Source organism: Cinclus cinclus, chromosome 3 (assembly GCF_963662255.1).
Source record: "Cinclus cinclus chromosome 3, bCinCin1.1, whole genome shotgun sequence".
Taxonomy (NCBI): Eukaryota; Metazoa; Chordata; class Aves; order Passeriformes; family Cinclidae; genus Cinclus; species Cinclus cinclus.
The window spans coordinates 23,197,795-23,217,780 of record NC_085048.1 but is presented as its reverse complement, the minus strand read 5'-3'; the positions used below and the strand labels follow the sequence as shown (position 1 = coordinate 23,217,780).

The window sequence follows — 19,986 nt, the reverse complement described above, 5'->3', positions numbered from 1 at the left end:
TTTTTGTTTAACTGCTGTATCTAGAGGACCTGTATTAATCAAATAAACTTTTTATGTAGTCACATTGTCTAATGAATGAAAGTTGGGCCTTGCAACATAATTTTTACTTGGAGGATAAATTCTTTATATTTGGTATGAGGAAGGTCATTGTTAACCCACATACCTCATGGAAAGGCATATTTTGTTTGTGTTTATAAACAAGAGAATGGAGATGTGAAGGAGAGGTAGTAAACCATCACACAAACCTGATATAGCTCCTATCTAGTATCAACCAAACACAAAAATGTTGCTTTTTCTCTTAACTATATGGTTTCCACAGACAACTAGACAAAGGAATTTAAAATTGTGTTAAGCACTTCAACAAATGGCACTTAGGCTTTGAAAAGCTCCTCTGCAGGATATTACCTTAGTGTTTCATACTTGTTATTTATAGTTCTACATTAATGACATAGCTTACAAGAAAAGACTTTGCTCCATCTTTAATGGCCCTGGTTTATTCGTGTGTTAGCTATGGGTTGAGGAATAAGATGTTGCTTGACATTGGGATGTAGTAAGTACACTCATCTGATATTTCATGAACAAGTTGCCCACTTGAGAGCTCACCAGACTCCCCAGCTTCAGTGTGACTGAAGTTTTCAGTGTTACAAACACTCTCCCCTCATTGCCAGGTATACAAAGTTTGTACTGACCTACAGTAATATGTGAACTGCACTTACAGTTCAGTCCTTGGTTTGATCTCATATTAGCTTAATAGAAAAGTTTGGAAAATGCTGTAGTTGTTGATCATAATTCCTTTGCTGAGTGAACTTTTTCTCCACAAAATGAGGAAAGTTGTGGTATAATGCTGTTCAAGAGTTCCACAAACAAAGATGCAGCAGATGTAGGAGGTTCCTCTGCCAGTACTTGTTGGTGATAAGCCTAACAGCTGATGATTATTCCTGTTAGTAAATAGAGGGGTACAGCAGCAATGAATGTGAGCAGAAGGACAGTTGACACTGAAGCCTTGCCATGAACACTGTATGTGTTTGGGACAGGGTTAACTACAGCATAGCTCAAGAGTGGTTGTGTGGACTGAATGACACTTAAACAGCATTTGGTGCGTTCTTGGAGCACAATTTTCAGTTTAATTTCATTCAGAAAGAATCCAGTTTGTGCACTCCAAGATCACTCTGTGATGGGAGCTAAAGCTCAGTTAAGAAATTAATTTTTAAAACATCCTCCTGTTCCAGACCATTAATGTAGACATACCGATAAGGCTCCAGGTCTGGCCCAAGTGATGGTTCATTTCCTGATATTTCAGTAAATTGCTTTTAAGAATTTAGTTTTATTTCATTATTTTTTATTTATTTTCTTGTTTTGTTTTGAAATGAAAACACCTGAAAGCATTTATATATCATGTGGACTTCTCCATACAAAATCTAAAGCCACGTTTGCTTATGCTGTGGTGGCAGGGCTGCATGGTATGACACAGTGCTGTGGGTTAACTTCGTCTGATAATCTTATTTTGATATTTCCATGCAGGTTTGTCAATTTACTTTCTAACCTGTGAAAAGCAACAGGTTTATGGACTATTATTGTGTCTTCCATTTTGTGAGCAAACTGGGATGAAATCAGCTTAAATCTAAGCCTTTCACAGAGTATCTTATTTTACTGAGCAACCTTGAGTCCTGGTAAGCACTCTAGTAGTAATTATTTAGGGTTTTAGCTGACTTCAGTAATGCTTTTACAACACGTATGAGCTCTTCAATTCTGTTACCAACCTTCAAGACAGTACTAAACAAGTAAAATATACAGATGTTGCTTTCTCTCCTATGTCTCTCAATGTTGACAGCCCAGTAGTTCCTGGCTAAAAATCAGTTAACACATCATAACCTCAGGATTGGTTTCACTTTTACTTGTCACTAACACTTAGGTGTTAGGCAGTTTTGATGTGTTCTCCAAGAAGGGTTAGGGGTTTTCTTCAACTCTTGCTCTGCTAAGACCTACTTATGTACAAATCAAACTGAGCATTCTGATATCCAAGTAAATTTTGCTTAGTGGAGGTAAGGGTTGTTATTCTATACAACCATTTTTGGTTTAAAACACTCTGCCAATGGAATGACAAGTTCATTTCCATTGAAAACACTGGGAAATTCTCACTGATTTACTAGTGAGTACACGACATTTGCTTTGCAAGTTATGGTTTCTGATGACTGTATGAGATCTTGTGCTTGCTGATGTTTTGACAGATTGCAGTTAATTCCAGTGGAACTCTACTATTTGTTTAAGCACATCTGAATGTGCAAAAGAAGCATCAGCTATTCATAGGAATTTTTGAAGTCTCCTGCATGTTTCTTGTGGCACTTCACACCTGACTATAGCAACATTGACAAAACAAACAAAAAAAATCAAGATGCCAGATTCAGGGAAAACGAGCCAGGCTGACTGACTGCAGTATTCCTAACACTGCTTCTAGCAGGCACTTGACAGATATTCCTGTGCTTACCATCACTTACCACTTGCCACCATAGGCAAAATAGACTCGATCTGGGGAAAATTTCTTTATTACCAATGAATACAGTTGGTCGGTGAGAAAAACAAAAACTTGAACACTTTCCTCCCATTCCTTCCCAGACTCAACCTCCTCACTGCGTTCCCGACTCTGCCTTCTCCCCTCCTTCTCCTATGTTCACAAGGCATTTTCTTCACTGTTTCTCCCTGCAGTGTTTGCCCCTGTTAAACACATCCCGTGCTCAGCCCCGCCCGGGAGGGGATCCGGCTGGAACGGGCTGGATCCGGTTGGAACCGGCTGTATCCGGCTGTGGCAGGCCCGCCCTCCCCTCCCGGATCCCCCATGGATCCCCCATGGATCCCATACACACAATGTACAGCCGTGCCTGGTTTAATAAGCTGCTTCCCCCAGCGGGTTCCCGAGCGGGTCCTGGGGACCAACTGGGACCTGCTGGTGTTGGCCACACTTTAGAGGTCCAAGAGGGGAAAGTTCCCTTTCCAGAGGGATGTAGGACGTGAACACTAGGGCACCTGGACGCTGCTGGTGCAGACGAGTTCTCGGGACGCTGCAGTCGGAACCCGAAATTCGGAAATGGCATCAACCCCCAATCTTGCTCCTAGGGAAGGCTGCTTTATTTGCTGCTGGGGAAAAAAATGACTCGTAGGCAACTTCTGCAGGCCCAGCCGCTTCTTGGAGAAGTTGCCCGTGCAACATCTACTGCAACGTGGGCGTGTCCCCGGGCTCCCTTTAAAGTAGTCGGGACTCCGGGCACGGAATTAGCCTGACATTACTTTTCCTGCCCCCAGGTGGGGCCCTGCGCTTTCCGCAGGTGCCCTCGGTGGAGCTGCTGCAGGGAGGCGGTGCATCCCGGATCCTTCCTCAGCCACAGCCCGGGAAGTGCACCCGCCGTGAGAAGGACCTCAAGGACAGGCCCTGCTGCTCAAACTTCAAAACTCTAAGCACCACATGCTCGTTTTCAACATGTGACTACTTTTGGAGTCAGTGGCAACAAATAATATTATAAGAATGCAGTTTAAGGCATGGTTAACCCCTGAGCACCTAACTGGAAGCATGTGTGCAAGCCACCTTGAAATGCGGGGCAGATAAAAGCATACATATGCACATTTTCAGCAGCTCCTTTCAGGCTTTGTTTTAGTCCGGATATCTGTTGGAATTTCTCATGCTTCAGCCTGTGCCTGTTGTCTCTTCTACTTTCACTATGGTCCTCAGAGGAGAGCCTGGTCCTGGCCTCTCTGCAACTACATATTCAGTAGGTGAAGAGAAACCAGATCCTTGGCACTTTACTATTTCACATTTTTATGAAAGGGCTAAAAGAAAAATTAGCCCATTTCATAGTAAATAAAATAAAGTGATAATAGATAGGAAAGTTGAAACTCAGTGATCTGAATCTATTCCATACACAGCGATTAATAAACCAGAGACATTTAGTCTAGTTAAATACTCTTTGCCTAAGTTCTCACTGATGTGAGAAGCAGCAACTCAGAGGAAGAGGAGCTGAAGAACATGGTGGATAACCAGCCATATTGCCAGCTTCCAGCATGCCACTGACATCTGAAAATGCTAATGTGACCTTGTTGTATAGTAGAAATTTTCAAATAGCTTCATTGTATGTCTGACTCTGACTTTGATCTAAGAGCTCCCTAGATGTAGGCATCACTTAGTCCAAATGCAGAACTGGGGACAATTTTCTAGTTATGTGTTGCTTACCCTACAATCACTACTTTGCATTTCAGACCAATTTCAACACTACAGCAGTACCATTTAATCTCATACCTAGAAACATCATCCAAGAGAAGATGGAATGGAATGCTCGCCTTTCTGGCAAGAGAAATCTCCTCATTCAGCTTCAGATGCCAGACGTTTGTCAGCATATGATCGCAGCCCTGTCAGCCCACTTGGATACACATTAGTTCAAGCAGAGAATATCCTTCCACTTGCTTTCTCAAGGACATGGTTATCTTATTTAACTCTTGCTGTTATTCAGCAGATAGTTTTGCTGCGGAACATTAGTCAAAGGTGATCTGGGAGACAACTCTTCTGGATTCCTTTGAAAACCTGATTTGAGCAATTATTTTTGAGAAATTTCAGAATGGTTTGCACAGAGACAGCTTTGAAATAAGCAGTGTAACTGTCATACTTCTCAGAGCATCTTCTTGTTCTACATTCTCCCAAAGTATGCTCCCACAGCAAAACAGAGGTGTGACAGGAGTGTTTGCATCTTAATTAAATAGGCACACAGTATTTTCTAGTGCCACTGTGCTTTTTTGCTAATAGTAACTGGTGCTAAAATGAAGGCACTGTAGGGCTGAGGCTGAAGAACGTGTATCTCCAGGATCTGGGGGTCATTTTTACCCTACAAAACATCAAGTAAGACTTCACTAGTTGGATAGTGTCCTCGCTCTACTTGAAGCAGGAGGGATGCCTCTTCAAGACAGACAACTGAACTGTATAGGTTTGGGCCCCAAAGATTTTTGTGTCTTTTCTGCTCATTCCAGTTTAGAAGATTAGGAATCTCCACTTTCAGCAGTGAAACACATCCCCCTCAACACTTTTCTAACATGAGTGAGTGTACATCCTGTATTTTATTATTACAACTTTCTTGCCTTGTGTATAAAGACCATAGGCAGTTTCAGCATGGTTCTCAAGCACACCACAGCCATCTTTCCATATTCATGCTATGGTAAGGACAATTCAGGTGTCTGTGTACATCTGTTCAGTTTAACCTCTTACCCTGCATGCTGATGAAAAGAGGTGTGTGTAAGAGATCTGTTGCCTTTGTGAACTGCGTGCTGAGGCCTATAGTGCTGCTAACTGCGTGGGCAAGATAACTGGATTTCTATTCCATTATCAAACTTGCATTGAGAACTTCCCCTTGAGAACAACAGAACAAAAGCATGTGAAAGTTTGCATCTGACCCAAAGCACTTGTCTTTCCCTTCACTTTTTATGTATCTTGTACTGTACTGCCAATTTATTTTGGTATTTTTGCATTTGTAGTTTTTATGGAAATGTAACAACTGTTGTACATATGCAACCTACAGAACTGACTAAGGATGCCAAAATAAACCTGAAGTGAAGGTTTAGATTGTTAATAACTTCATTGCCTCTGTTCTGGAGCAAAACTCAGAAGTCATTAGGTTTTTAATTCCTGTAAACATTTTTCCTCTTGAATCAAGCTGGTTCCAATCTTTCATACCTGTAAAACTTCTGTGGACAGAAGTCCAGCAGGTGATGGAAGCTGTCCGGATGGTAGAAGAGAAATTGCCCTCCATTCTCTCCAAGTTTCCTTTTCTGTGGGAAATTAAATCAGTTATATACACATATTCATTTCAAGTTTGAGGAAGACAGAAAGCTTGGCAGTTTCTTGCACTCTTACAGACTGCAGATGTAATCAAGGGAGAATCGGGAAATACAACAGAGTAAAATACAAAGAATACAAAAGGAAAAAACAGAGCTGGGAAATGCATGTGAGAAGTGAATTAAAAATCAATTAGTTACAAAAATTATTAGATAAATTATTTTTTATGCATGTGATTTCAGTTCGAGAGACAGAGAAGGGCTTTCATTTCCTCTATCTTCTAATAGAAGTGGAATAACACAATTAAGTAAAAGCAACAAAATACAAGCCAATAAAAGCAACATTTTCACACTAAGACAGTGGATCTCATTGTTAGAGGATGTCATTGAGGCCAGGAATTTAAATAGATAAAAGTAGTATGAAGGATATAATGAATGCAGTGAAATATTGAAAGATATTGAACATTTAGGGGCTAAGCAGCTCTCCAGTGCAAAAAAGATTAAACTGTGAAAGTCAGGTTATCCCAGTATTGATCACTGTATGGTTTTATACCTTGCCTTGTAGGCTTGTACCATCTGACTTGCATCTGCTTTTCTCTGAAGTTGGACCATCTGCTCATAGGAAATTGCCTCCTCCCTCATCATCAGTCCTGAGCCACCATTTGATGAAGCTGATTTCACAGCCTTTTGTTGGCTTGATTAAAGATTTTCCCACCCCTATTCTTAGTAGTAGAAAATAAAAAAGATTCTTTAAACCTAAAGTTTAGGTTATTAGTAGTTTTAGTTGTAATAGTTCACATGAAGCGAGAGTCCTAGAAAGACTCCTAGAATGCGACAGATACAAAATACAGGAAGCATACACTAATACAAGTTTCTATCAAAATATGAAGTAATTATAATAAATTAGCTATTTAAGTTAAATGTTTTACAATGAAATTTGTACTACTAAAGGTATGTTTCAGTTATCTTTGAAACCTTGATCTTGCCTATCTCGTGCCTTGATAAATCAGCCCTTTGACCATGTTGAGATAGTTAAATCAATAAAGACTAAACACTGTACTGCAAACCAGCTGTCCATTTAAACTGTCCTTACAACACTACAGTGGGTGTAAATCAGAATTAGGGTTATTGTTTTCAGACTTTCCTATGCCAGTGGTCCAGCTGAGAGCCAAAGAGCTCAGTGAAATAAGTGTGAGGGTTACTACAAGCCTGCTTAACCTTGCTTTGGGCAGTCATTAAAGCTTCCTGCACAGAACTAGAGCAGTCACTGAAGGTTTGCAGCAAGGCTTAGGTGATGCATGACTTGTTTGAACTATTCCTGTGGACTCCAGTAATTTTTATTACAGTGGTGTCATGCTTCAGTTTAGGAGCGCAATAAGCAGCATGGGGAGAATCCTCCTACTCTTGCATGTTTAATTCTTTGGTGACATTTAGTGATGTACCATGTGCTCATCTCTGAGACGATGCTACAGTCAGGCATCATTCCCCAAGCCAGCTGCTTAGTGGTTTGTGAGGATTGCAGGTAAGTACATTTTGAGAAGACTTTGAATTTACCTCATCTACAGCACAAAGTGTGTCTGCAGAGCACAGTGGGAAGGTGTCATGCCAGGACAGGTATACTCACTAGGTAAAATCTGCCTTTGCCCAAACCCAGATCACTTCAGTAGCACCTGGGCCCCATGCCTGATTCTTGAATACTCAGGGGTGTGGCTTAGCAAATCATGTGTAAAATAAATTTATTTCCTTTTCCACACTAGAGGTTTACAGCACACCTATTCAAGTTAGAGATAGCAGCAACCTCCTCTATGTGATAACCTGCAGATTCCAAAGGAGCTTTGTAATTACATTACGAAAGGCTGTGCTGGAAGCTAAATAGAGAACAAGGGAGAAAGTTTTTTGTTGAATGGAAATTGGTAGAAGGGAAACAACAGTCAAATCTGGATGTGGCCATTTTAAGCAAATCCAAAAAGTATCAGGGTGCTTTGACCACTCAGTCATCCCTGACCCTTAAATCAGGGACCAGTCTCTCCCATTCTTTGCCACCAAGCCTACAGCTGTCCTTGGCAGCATTTGAGACTGCAGAGGCGAGAAAGAGACTGTAGTTACATGCATTCTCTTCTGTGGTCTCTGTTCCTGAACCAACTCTTGCACTCAGGTGTGTGCTGATATCAAAGACATCAAAAACAGGGATAGATTTGCCTTGATTCAATACTGCCATCATGGATAGGTATGAACAAATGCTCCTTTCCTACTCAGCTATCTGTGTATGTGCTGCATTCCTCATGGAGCCACATCTGCATTGCACAGGGATCACCATGCCCATGCTTGGTACAGCATGCATTTACACAATGTTCAGATCTTCCAAAATAGGGTACCCTCTTCTGCCATCTGGGGACTGTTCTGGGCCTCTGGTGGACTTCTAACCCTTACTTTGGAATTTTCTGTAGGGTAGCCTGGTAATAACTGGGTTTGTATTTTTTTATAGAAAAGATACAGATGTATTCATTTAGTGTTATGCTTTATTCAGTACATTATGAACTTAAGAGAGAGTTGATATTAGGCAAAGTGTTAAGAAGCACCATACCAATTGGGTTTTGCTGACAGCATCAACCTCTGAAGCACATAAATTACAAATTTGCAGGAAGCCTTTAAGGGAAGTGCATCCTCTAGAAGAAACTGCCAGAAACTGCCGCAATTGCCAAGGAGAGAAACCATTACAAAATTCCAACTGTGAGGAAAAAGTTACTTGGAGACTTTTGTCCTGAGATTCCCCATAGTGAAGTGCTATATTAGTACAGCCATGGCTTTAGACAGAAAAATACAATTCTGATACCAGTGTGGGTTCTGTGAACAGATCTTCAGATAATTTGTACTGATGCCTGCAGCAGAGAAGTAAAGCAATGCCCAACATCACATGTGGGTCTGTGCTAGAGGAAAGAATCTTGGCACCCAAATCCCATTTCCCATTTGCTATGCCCATTTGCAATCCTTGTGTCTATTCACACCCACTTTCAGTTTTGGGATTTTTAGCTGAAGTACAGATAGAAAAGCTGAAAGTTACTTCTCCTGGGAAAGATTAGTTTATTTCATTTCTGAGTATTGGCCATGTACATTCAATTTCAAAAATTAATTCTGTTGCCTTGAGACATAGGGTGGGTTGTGACATAAACTGCTTTTATATCCTAATATATATAATACTTTTTATATCACATAAGCTTGATACTGCATTTCAAAGTAATTGAACCCTGTTATCCCATACTTTGAGTAACTTCTCTATGCTATCCAGCAGCAAAAATAAAAATCTGTCCAATAATTAAATAAGCCTAGAAATGTTAGTGTTTTTTCTTTAAATTATTACTATTACCTTAAACATTACCCAGAAAAAAAAATCTATAATTTTCTCAGTGTTTTCAAATGTCTTGCCCTTTTATTTGAGTAAAATGCCTCCAAAATTCCAAGAGAACAGTTCGAAGAGATGGCTACCATAGAAACTGTGAGGCTAGTGTCATGGTACAAATCAGAAAACAAAGATTGTCTCTGCTTGGGTGTCAGTTTTCAGAGCCCTATGTCTTTAACCTGGATAGTGTCAGTTTAAGAGTCTTGGGAGTTTTTTTCTCTAATTGGGTATGGCTGGAAACTCCCCCAAGCTGCAGAGTTTAAACAGCCCTGGGGAACCTGCTTGTGCTGGGTGGAGCCTGAGTTAAGGTCAGAAGGTAAGAATTTACGAATTCCTTTTCCTAAAGCATTTGCATGATTATTTTTAAGTAAAACAGCTAAGTTTTTTTAGGGTAGCTGCTGGTGTAGTGTAAATTCTCTGCTCTCCTTAGTCTGTCTGTGTGTTAGGCAGACTAAAAATGGCTTAATAGTTATGTAGGAGAGAAAATGCCAGAGAAATATGTATTTTAACCAGGAAGTTAATTCTGTGGTGCAGTCCAGAGCTGACCAAGGAAGCTATAAAACAATCGAGGGGACAAAGTGCAAGCCTTGAGCATTGTGTTGCTTCTTCTAGGTTTGAGCAGGAAAGCTGGCCTGTGGGATATGCTGGACTCTGATCCTAGCTCCAGGGCAAAACAGTACTTCATGCTGAGCGCTCCTGTTTCTGAAAGATGATGATCCCTTAAATTCTTCTTGCAGCCCTGAGATGCATACTCAGAGAAATTCTGGACAGGAATGTTGTTAAGGCTCACAAGACAATAGGGAATAGAATATAAATATGGATTTTTAGACCAAACCCATAAAAATAATTTTATGTAGTCGAATTTTGTCTTGAGGCTTTTCCTAGATATCAGGGCTGTGTATGTAGGATGTGATTATTTATTTTGTTGCAGCATACATTCATGACATGAACCACTTCTTCGCAGTGTCTGAGTTAGTGCAGTAGTCCCCAAATGCCCTGAGTAGGGATGTATTTTGGCTACAGGAATCAGATATTACTGAATTAAAATTAGAAGCTTTTCCATGTCTGTTCTCAACAGTCCCTGGACATTTGACTGTTTGTACCTTATGCAGAGTCAATTTTCTTCCGCAGGAGCAGTCAGACATAGCTTTTCAGGAGCAAGCAACACAAGCTCAGACCACAGACTACTTGTAAGCCTGGTGGTTTGTAGTGCTCTTGTGTAATATATGTTAGACCATTTCCTATCTCTTTTTTTATCCTTCTGCCATATGATCTGGCTGATGAATGATAGCATGTTTCTCTGGCAATTGTATAGCTTTTGACAGTTCAGTAATTCATGGAGCATTCGATATTTTGCTTCCACTAGAAGTCATAAATCCATACAGCTTCCAGAGCTGCCCAATGGCATGGCATACTCCAAATGTGTATTGAGAATTGGCATAAATATTTACGGTCTGTTCTTTGAACAGCCGATAGACCTTTGTTAATGCAATTAATTCAGCTGCTTACGTGCTCAGCTTTGGACTTAGTGGTGAAGCTTCCACTGCTTAATTCACTGTTGTTAGTCAATAACCTGTATTCCAGTAGTTAGTCAATAACTTGTATTCCAATTGCTGCTGAGATAATGACCATCCACAAATAACAATTCAGATTGGGATTTAGAAACAGTGCATCTATTTAATCTGCTTGAGCCTTTCAGGCTTTGTGGGTGGTTACTACACATGTGTGATGTCATTCCTTTCCTGGGTGGAAGGAGTAGTGTAGTGGGATTCAGCGTGTCATTTACCGTCCCAGAGGCTGTTCCTTGCCCTTCTTGTGCAAACAAGATAAACAATTTACCACAGTCTGTCAGTCCCAGCACAAGTGCAGCTAGCTTCAAAATCTTGAATGTCCACCTTGTGTGTTGCCCTGTGAATAGGTTCTTCATCACCTTAGGTTATCAGTATCAGGGGCTTTTCTGTTTCCTTGAAAGAGCTGTCCAGTGGTGGCAGAATGCTATAGCTTCTGCAAAATGCTTTTAGTACCTGGTCTTGGAAGATTTTGAATTATTTTAATATTATTTTCAGATAGCAGCTACTCATCATGCTGAAGAATATAGCATAGATATTCTATACTTCTCTTACACGAATTGTAACTTATATAGGCCAAATGACCATTTTTAATTAAGGCAGAGAGTAAGGAATGGGTGACAGCTATACAAGATTACTTGGCTGCTAATAAAGCATCAACATATTCTGTCAAAAATGGATCAACTTTTTAAAACAGTATATCCTCAAAGTCTCTTAGTAAAACTAGAAAAATACTGGAGGTCTGAGTGAAATCCTGAGGCCTTGGCTCTGTGGGCTGTATCTTTCCCCAAATAAATGAAAAAAGGCGTTGAGAGTCTGGATGAATATATTTGCCTTTTTAAGGTAGAAGTTGCCAAGTTTCCAGTTAGTTGAGGGTTGTACCTTCTGATCTTTAGGGAATCTCAGGTGTCAGAACTCACAGGGCAATGAGCAACTAAACTGAGCCCACTGGACAAGACTTGGGTTGAGACCCACTAACTGAGGGCAGCTGCCTGTATGTGAACTACAGGTGTCAGGTCCCTGTATAGTCAATGGAGATGCATTCAGCAGATCTAAAGATTGAGGTGACTTAACCAAAACTCAGGAGGGTTTTTTGGGGTTATTTTTTGGTTGGGTTTGTGTTTTTTTTTCCTGTGTTGGAAGTTTAAGGTAACTAAAATTCACTCAGAGCCGCTAGAGTTATTTTTAATTTAAGAAAAAAATCTTATGGCAAATTATAATTCTATGTCATTGCTCTTCTCACATAATTTAATGCCACATAGAATCTCTGTTCATGTGAAATGATAAAATGATACCTGAGGCTTCTTACTCCTTTTATTCTTCTGCAAACAGAAGGTAATGTTTCCAGGAGGATTGAGGTTCATATACTTGATATTTCAGTTGTTGGCTTCTTTAGTTAAAGGAAGAATCTTGTTTACAGTAAGTTTCTGTGCAGTACAAGTTGGGGCAATGTGTTTTGAAATTAAACAGATGCAGTAAAGCTGAAAAGTAATGATAATGAAAGAAGCACTAGCTAGTTGTTGTGAACTATGTTGATAAGCTGCATTACAGTGAAAAGTAGTCACACAAAGTGCAGAAACTAACAAAACACTGTCCCTAGAGCCGAACATTGTAATTAGGAACATCTATTCACACTTTTAAACTGAACATACTTTTTTCCTTACTGTGTATTTGGATTGTATTTACTAAATTACCCCAAATATCCCTATTTATTGTAGTAACATGGTTTGGTTCTTACTGGAATTGCTCAAGGGAAAGCTCTCAGTCTTGTTTTTTAAAGTCAAGTTTTGACAAAATATGTTCTAAATTTACTTTATTTTAAGTACACCTATAAAGCACTGTGTCTTGAAGAAAACACACCACTAGAGTGTACTGAGCCTGATTCTACTAAGCAATGTCAAGCGGATGAAAGGTGTGACAGATGTAATGTCGCAGCTTTGGCTTTAAATCTGGGAAAACTGGAGTCATCTGGAAATTTTTTTAAGTGAGGCACTCTGAGCCATTAGGATGTGATTAGGATATGTATTTTAAAGGATTTTTTCTTTCTGAAGCATCTTTGTGAATGGGAATGCTGTTCGTGTTCTTTCAGCAATTCGGGCGTGAGGCACAGAGGAATTAAGGCCTGGATGTAGAAATGCTTATGCTCACATACGAGCACTGCCAGCCCAGTGGTTGTCTCTGTGTCTGAAACAGCCCGGTACGAAGGCGCTGTCTCTGCCGCACACTCTGGGAGAGGCGCAGTTCCAGCAAAGCATGGACAGCCTCAGTGTGCCAGACCCCTGGGCACACAGGCCCCCCGTGTCCCAGGGGATACTTCTGAGGGCACATGAAGCCAATGCAGCTAGGTTCCACATCTAGCTTCGAGGGACACCTCAAGGCTGTCGTGAGCAGCAAGGGAACAGGCTGTAGCCATGCAGGATGGCCAAGGAAGTTCATGCTATTTCATGGAATAAAGGGAATACCAACAATTCACTAGCCTCCTCCTCACTGGAGGAAAGAAATGGATTGCATGTGGAGCTGCAAAATGCACATATGGCAAACAAAACTGGACTAATTTCAACCTACTGGTAAAACACATTTTTCCTTTCCTTCTTTTCATCTTTTCAATTATGACGGCAATGAAGCAAAGTGAGTAATTTTCCATGAGGATTTTCAGTGGCTCTGTATAATTGTCTTCATAGGCGGCAGTGTTCCCCCTGTAGCTAGGCAGTCATACCACTTGTTTAAACATGTCTGTGTTTGCTTGCAATCGTAAGAAACCTCCCTGGCAGCACTGGGGAAGGCTTTACAGATTCACACATCTTTCCTTTCCTAGCACTGGCTGTGTGGTGTCACTGGTCTGTCTCTCATTTTATGTTTTGAACCAAATGATGTTTTAACTTCAGCAGGCATAATGAGAATAAAAGGTGCTATCTCCCCTCAAAATAATGGTGCTCACACCAGTTTTGAGGTATTGTTTTCTGCTTAATATCTTTCAGGGAATCAGGAGCTCAGGAACATGTCGGGAAAGCCCAGGCTTACGTACTTGAATGGAAGGGGTCGGATGGAGTCCATACGATGGTTGTTGGCAGCAGCTGGTGTGGAGGTTGGTTTACATTTTCAGTAGAGTGTTACAGACTGGTGTTCTCAACTTTCTTCAGTGAGGTACAATTTAACACATGCATGTGGTGGATAAAAGCTGCATGAAGGTGACTAAATTCATTGGTCCAGTGGCACTGCATGTTTGTAACAACGTTGTTCTGCAGTTGATCCTTGGGATGCAAACTCAGTTTTATTTTAAGCATTTAGAGTTTATTAGAAGTTGTATCAATCTCCTGAAGTGATTAATCATAAGGGGAGAAAATGGGGATTTATTTAAAGGGCCTTTATTAATCGTAAGTTATCTAGTTGTGCTAAACCTTATCTAGTTGTGCTAAACCTTAACCTTAACTCAGTCTTGCTAAGTTTGCACTTACAAGGTGAGTAAGCTGGGGTGAGGTTAGAAATATTTGGTGTATCTTGTGTTTCCCTTGGTACTGGCTCCAACCTGTCTTGCTTCTGTAGATGCCTGCACTCTGTTTGTGCTTGGTCTTGGGTTATTTCTGAATCAGTGCCCCGATGCAGAAGTGTCCAGGCCCTCCTTTTGTTCCCTATCAGCTGTCAGGACATGTGTGGGATCCTTAGGACATCTGCACCTAAACAGTGCTGTTGAAGATCTGGCCCATTACCTTTTGCTTGACTCAGTAATTCTGGGCATGATTATGTGCTATTTCTTTACAGAAGAAAAATATTCAAATACAGCCATGTGACACTATTATCACTCCTTTTTCAGTTTGAAGAGGTTTATTTGGAAACAAAAGAGCAGTATGACAAGTTAATCAAAGGTAAGAATCTTGACACCTGAGGCATAGTCCGTCAAAATAATTGTCCAGCCTAGCTAAATTTATGGTTTAAAAATAGTTTATTTAAACCAGTCGAAACTTCTGGGTGCACACCTTGAATAGTGCAATACTAGTTTTGCATAAGCTGTTATTTCCAGTGCCAAATAACTGCTATAAGCTAAAATCCAGAGCTTCTGTGATTGTGTTTATTATAGTACATTAAACAAGGAAATACTTCTACTTAGTACAGCTTACTTACCTATGCTGTTGAACTGTGGTACCTGGCACATTTTTGGTCCAGGGCAAATAGAACTCCCTGAGCCGGAGATGTGAAGCTTCCCCTAGCTAAAAAACATGGGGCCTGCAGGGAGACCCATGGAAAGCCTGGTATGGTCAAAGCAGCATGACACAAAGGCTTCATGCCAACCTTGGGAGCAAGACCAGTTCTTTAACACGCTAGTGCAGACCCCTAGCCACTGCTCTTGATATCTGGTCAGAAGAAATCCAGCAGTGAGCCTCTCTACAGACACCCTGGAAGGAGAATACCTTCCTGCCAGAGTGGGGAAGGAGTTTGGACAATGAGGAGCAGTAGAGAGTGCACATGCCCCACAGTTTTACCTGCTGCCCAAGACATGTAAGAGAAGGTTTGGAGCAGGCTGAGCTTGCCAAGCCATACAAGAAGACTTGGAATATGTCTTGCCTGCATTGTGGCTGAGCTCAGAAAGAAAAAGCTGTGTCTAAAGAAATTCTGACGGGAAAAACTAAAATGACCAAAAATAAGATAGGAATGGTATTAAGTACATCAGAATTAAATTTGCAGGCCTGGTTGGCTGGAACTCTTACAATGTGGGAGAATAGTACGGTGTACAAATTACAGCTCTAATTGTAAGAGCACAGGTACTAAAAGCCCAAATCTGTATATTTTTCACAAGAATAGGGTATCTAGAGAGAGCGATACTGTAATGAGGATTGTATCTGAGTTTATTGATATCCAGAGAGAAGAATTAAATGGTGGTGAAAAGGACAGGGAAGTTTTATAAAGAAGATAAGTGTTTTATGTCTATGTATTGATCTTAAGATGGTGAGAAGACAAAAAAATATGTGGTTTAATATGGGTTAAATGGTTCGAATGTGTTGATGAAAAATAGATAAATTAGTCATCCAGAAAAAGGGACCTCTGGAATGTTGCCAGTTGAGCAGGGCAGGACTCAACAGGAGGAACTCCATATCACTTCTGCCTTAAACTGTTTTTCTCTCCCTACCAATATGTTTTTTGACAGGGTTTCCTGTGTTTAGACACTACCACAGTGTTAGACTGGCTCAGACATGACTTTGGTCCGTGCCAGCTGATGATCCTCCTGGAAATGCCTCAGCAATGTCAGGACAATGCCTGGGCCAGGGGCTATTCCCAACAGGCAGCTTGCAGAGAGACAGCTGTTTCGGAGGCAGAGAGTTAAACAGCTTTGGTCTGGGCAGACCTGTACCTGTTGGCATGAGGGTCATCCCTCAGGCACAATCTGTGCAGCCAAAGGTTATCCAAGTGGTACTTCAGGATCAGTGAGCTCTGCTGGTTGGTTACAAATAGCAGGTGCTCCACACACCATCTTTGGCCAGCATAATCTAATCCATGGAATTACTGTTAAACTCCTTTTAATCCTGCATATGTATTCTGCACTGTGGTTATGTGAAGTGGTTCTCCCTCAGAATGAGGGAGGAGAGGCACTCCACTACTGATTTTTAAGAGGGATTCCTTTTTTTTCTGTAGATAAGAAACAAATGGTGTATTCAGTTCAGTTATATTTTTTATATTTTGTCAAGGGCCAGAAAGACAAATTTTATTTTCCACTTCACATCTTTCTGCTAAAAAATACCCTTCCAGATCTATTAGTTTTCCCATTCTGTTGTTTCTGCTAGGTAGATACCAGGTAATATTTCTTTCTTAAGATGCAGAGGTGTGTTCTGGAAAGACAAGAACAGACATGGTCTTTCTGTGAATGTTTACAAGAACCAAATACAAGCTATTTGTTGCTGCAGAGAGAGCTACTCTTTGAATTTTAACTAGAAATTAATAAAATAGAATGAGTGAAGAATATTATTTCTAGCCTATCAAGGTATTTTAACAGCTCTGGAGAAAAAGGCAGGCAGATGTGCCTGTAAAATGAACCTTCATGTCTGAAAAAGATTCACAAAATATATATAAATTGAGCAATTAAAATAAATCATTAACTTTAAGCAAGACAAGTGGCAGCTGCCTATTTGGATTTGGAGCTCTGCTCTGATTATAAACAGGACAGGATTGTTCTCTGGATGGCCTCAGTGTGTAAATGGAGGAGGGAATGTCTCCAAAAACAGTGAATTAGTCCAGCAGAAAACTGGTCTACAATAGACTGACTTTGCAATGCTAAATCTCTGTGTACTTAGCTCTCAGAGCTGCCTCGTTGAAACTCAGACAATCGCTCCTACCAGCACCAGCAGAAGATAGGACTACAAAGATGCTTCTAAATAGGCCTAAATTGTTGCAGAATGGCACTGAGGCTAGACCTGTAAAATCTGTGGGGACACTCAAACTCTCCTCCTGGAGTGAATGTGTGAAACTTATTCAAACACCAACAGCTGTCACAGGCTCTGCCTCTCACTCTGTAGCTTCAGGATGCTTAAAGTGGTGTGACCCCTTCCTGTATTCCAGGAGCTTGGTCTTGCTGTGGTACTATTTGTGTATGTACCTGACAGGGAATTGATCTTCATTCAAAAGAATTGGATTTTTTTAAGTTCAGATTTATCACATATCTTTATTCTCCTCCTATTCCTTGGGTTGGAAGTGCTGGTTCCGATTTTTCCTGCCAGCATGAGGCAGGCTCCAGAAGTGCAGAGGTACAGGCAGGGCCAACTCCTACCTGCCAGTGAAGCTCTGGCAATGCTGTCAAGCCCAGGGCCTGACTGTGCTGTGGTGACCTTGCTACAGGAGTGTGATGGAGGCTGTTTGATCTTCCCTACAATGTTAGTTGAGTGCTGTGAATTTTACAGTTAGAGCAAGACTTCACTCTACACTGCAAGAAAAATGTGCTCAGTACCTCGTTCTCCTGTATGCCTTGCAGTCTAGAAGGAACTGATAGGCTTTCCTTCACCTCTCTGCCCTAGATGGATTCCTGCTCTTCCAGCAAGTGCCCCTGGTTGAGATTGACGGGATGAAGATGGTGCAGACCAGAGCCATCATGAGCTACATAGCAGGGAAATACAATCTCCATGGGAAAGACTTGAAGGAGAGAGCTCTGTACGTAACACCTCCTATCACTAATGGAGCAGTCTGTTATTTGATAGCTACATTACAGAAACCAAATTCAATCCTGTAAATCCAGTATAAAGGCATCAAAAAGACTAACAGTAAGATTTAAACACTGCTTCTCAAATGCTTCTAACAGAAACAGGCTTTTAGTCTTTTTGAAAAATATTCAGGTTTTGTTCATGCTTAGTTTTGGCTGTGAAAATTTGCATTATGTTGGTGATACAAAGTTCCTATAAGTTGCCTTAATTAATTGGAAAATAAATTAAATAACTTCTGTGTTTTTTTCTACCATCTTCCTCTGACCAATAGGATTGACATGTATGTGGAGGGAATATCAGATCTGATGCAAATGATTTTGATGTTTCCTTTCTCTCCACCTGAGGCAAAGGAGAAAAATCTTGAGTCAATTAAGGAGAGGGCAACTAACAGGTATTTTCCAGTCTTTGAAAAGGTAAGTGACAGCAAGTATGTGTCTATCAAATTATCCAAAAAAAGTTTCTGCAAAATAAGAATGTGTTTGTAGTGTAGGTCAGTTCCCAATCCTCAGCTTTTTTGGCTGTCTCAGAGAAGGGGAAGTACAGCAGCACGTTTTCCCCTCTTTGCTGGCTTGGGTTGTAAGGGTGTGGTATTTGAACATCTGCAAAGCACTATGTTTTCAGCTGTGCAGAAGAGCTTTTCACTAATGTGAAAGAAAGCACATGTGATTATTTTACTTGAAGGAACAGTTCTATACTTATATTTGTTTAAAGCCCATATCATTGCTATATTTATTTTCATTTGGAAAAGTTTCACTGGAGGAATGCAAAAATCCCTTGCACCCAAATCAGGTAGAGCGATTAGGAGTACTTTAATAAAACAACAGTCACAGATTTATAAAACAACAAACCCAACCCATATGATTCATACATCTGGCAATATTTCCCATGTTGTAATATTTATCTAGTTTTCTTGGAAAAAATTATAAAGGCTGAACATAACATAAGTTTGCAGCACTAAAATATCCTTTTCCCAAAGGCAGGGATTTTCTTTACTTAGCTGTTGCAATTCTGCATTTCTAAGTTTGCTCCCTGATATCAGAATTGGCTATCACTTCACATGAAATATCTAAAGGCGAGTTATATGAATTCCTTAAATGGATTGTTGCTTCCTCCATTATCCCTATTTCTAATTCTAGGACTGTTACTAGTCTACTTAAGCACATGGTTTTGTTTTTCTTCTGGGTGCTCATCATCATTCATTATTACTGAGTGACCAAAGTTTGTCGTCTGTGTACTAGAACACAAAATGAACATAACTTTCATTTTTTCCCAGCAATAATGAAATTATTTAGGCTCAGCTACAGCTGAAAAGTTCACCCTGAAATTTCAGAATTCAGGAATACAGAATTTCTGCTCAGCTCTGCAGCTGAGCTGTGAGGCTTAGTTGACAAGGATGCCCATATGCCCCAGTCTCATCTGCAACCCACATTTTCTTGTCTTCACCAGATTTTGAAACAACATGGCCAAGACTTTCTCGTGGGCAACAAATTCAGCTGGGCAGATGTTCAGCTAATGGAAGCCATTTTAGCAGTGGAGGAGAAAGTTCCTGCTGTGCTCTCAGGGTTTCCTCAGTTGCAGGTAATTTAATTACTGAGCATGCTGTATTCAGGAGCTAGAGGTCAGTCCTGAAGTAATCACCTTCCCCTGCTTGGTAAATCACATTTTTGTGGCCAGAGTTTCTCTCTTGTTCTGTACTTTTAATTTTTTTTCCTTAGGTATTTAAAACCAAAATGAGCAATATGCCTACAATTAAGAAGTTCCTGCAGCCTGGCAGCCCAAGGAAGCCCCCACCAGATGCCCATTATGTAGAAACTGTGTTGAAGATTTTTAAGAAATGAAAGCCTTACCACCTTCGGTGAGACTCAAAGTGCTGGGAGAGTGGGGGAAAGCAGAGCTGCAACCCCAAATCCTAAGCCAAAGGAGAAGGAAGCTCAGCAAATTAGTATTGTTTTAGTTAAAACCAGTGCTAGAGAAACAAAGCAACCTATACCAGAAATAAAGCATTCACTGACAATGTGATAGCAGCTTTGTC

The 19,986-nt window shown here is 40.6% G+C and overlaps 1 protein-coding gene across 2 annotated transcripts; it reads left to right on the top strand.

The window, feature by feature from the left end:
- The first annotated feature begins 9,490 nt into the window (after positions 1-9,490).
- On the top strand, positions 9,491-19,975 carry LOC134042426 (glutathione S-transferase A4-like). 2 transcript variants are annotated; one of them, XM_062489731.1, is made up of 7 exons: positions 9,491-9,521; positions 13,752-13,858; positions 14,585-14,636; positions 17,772-17,904; positions 18,226-18,367; positions 19,401-19,532; positions 19,670-19,975. In XM_062489731.1, the coding sequence occupies exons 2-7, from the start codon at positions 13,772-13,774 to the stop codon at positions 19,790-19,792; spliced, it is 669 nt and encodes a 222-aa protein (XP_062345715.1). In that variant the 5' UTR covers positions 9,491-9,521; positions 13,752-13,771; the 3' UTR covers positions 19,793-19,975. The 2 variants fall into 2 exon arrangements, with proteins under 2 accessions (XP_062345715.1, XP_062345716.1); XM_062489732.1 differs by having other exon boundaries at positions 9,506-9,521; positions 13,724-13,858.
- The last annotated feature ends 11 nt before the right edge of the window (positions 19,976-19,986 follow it).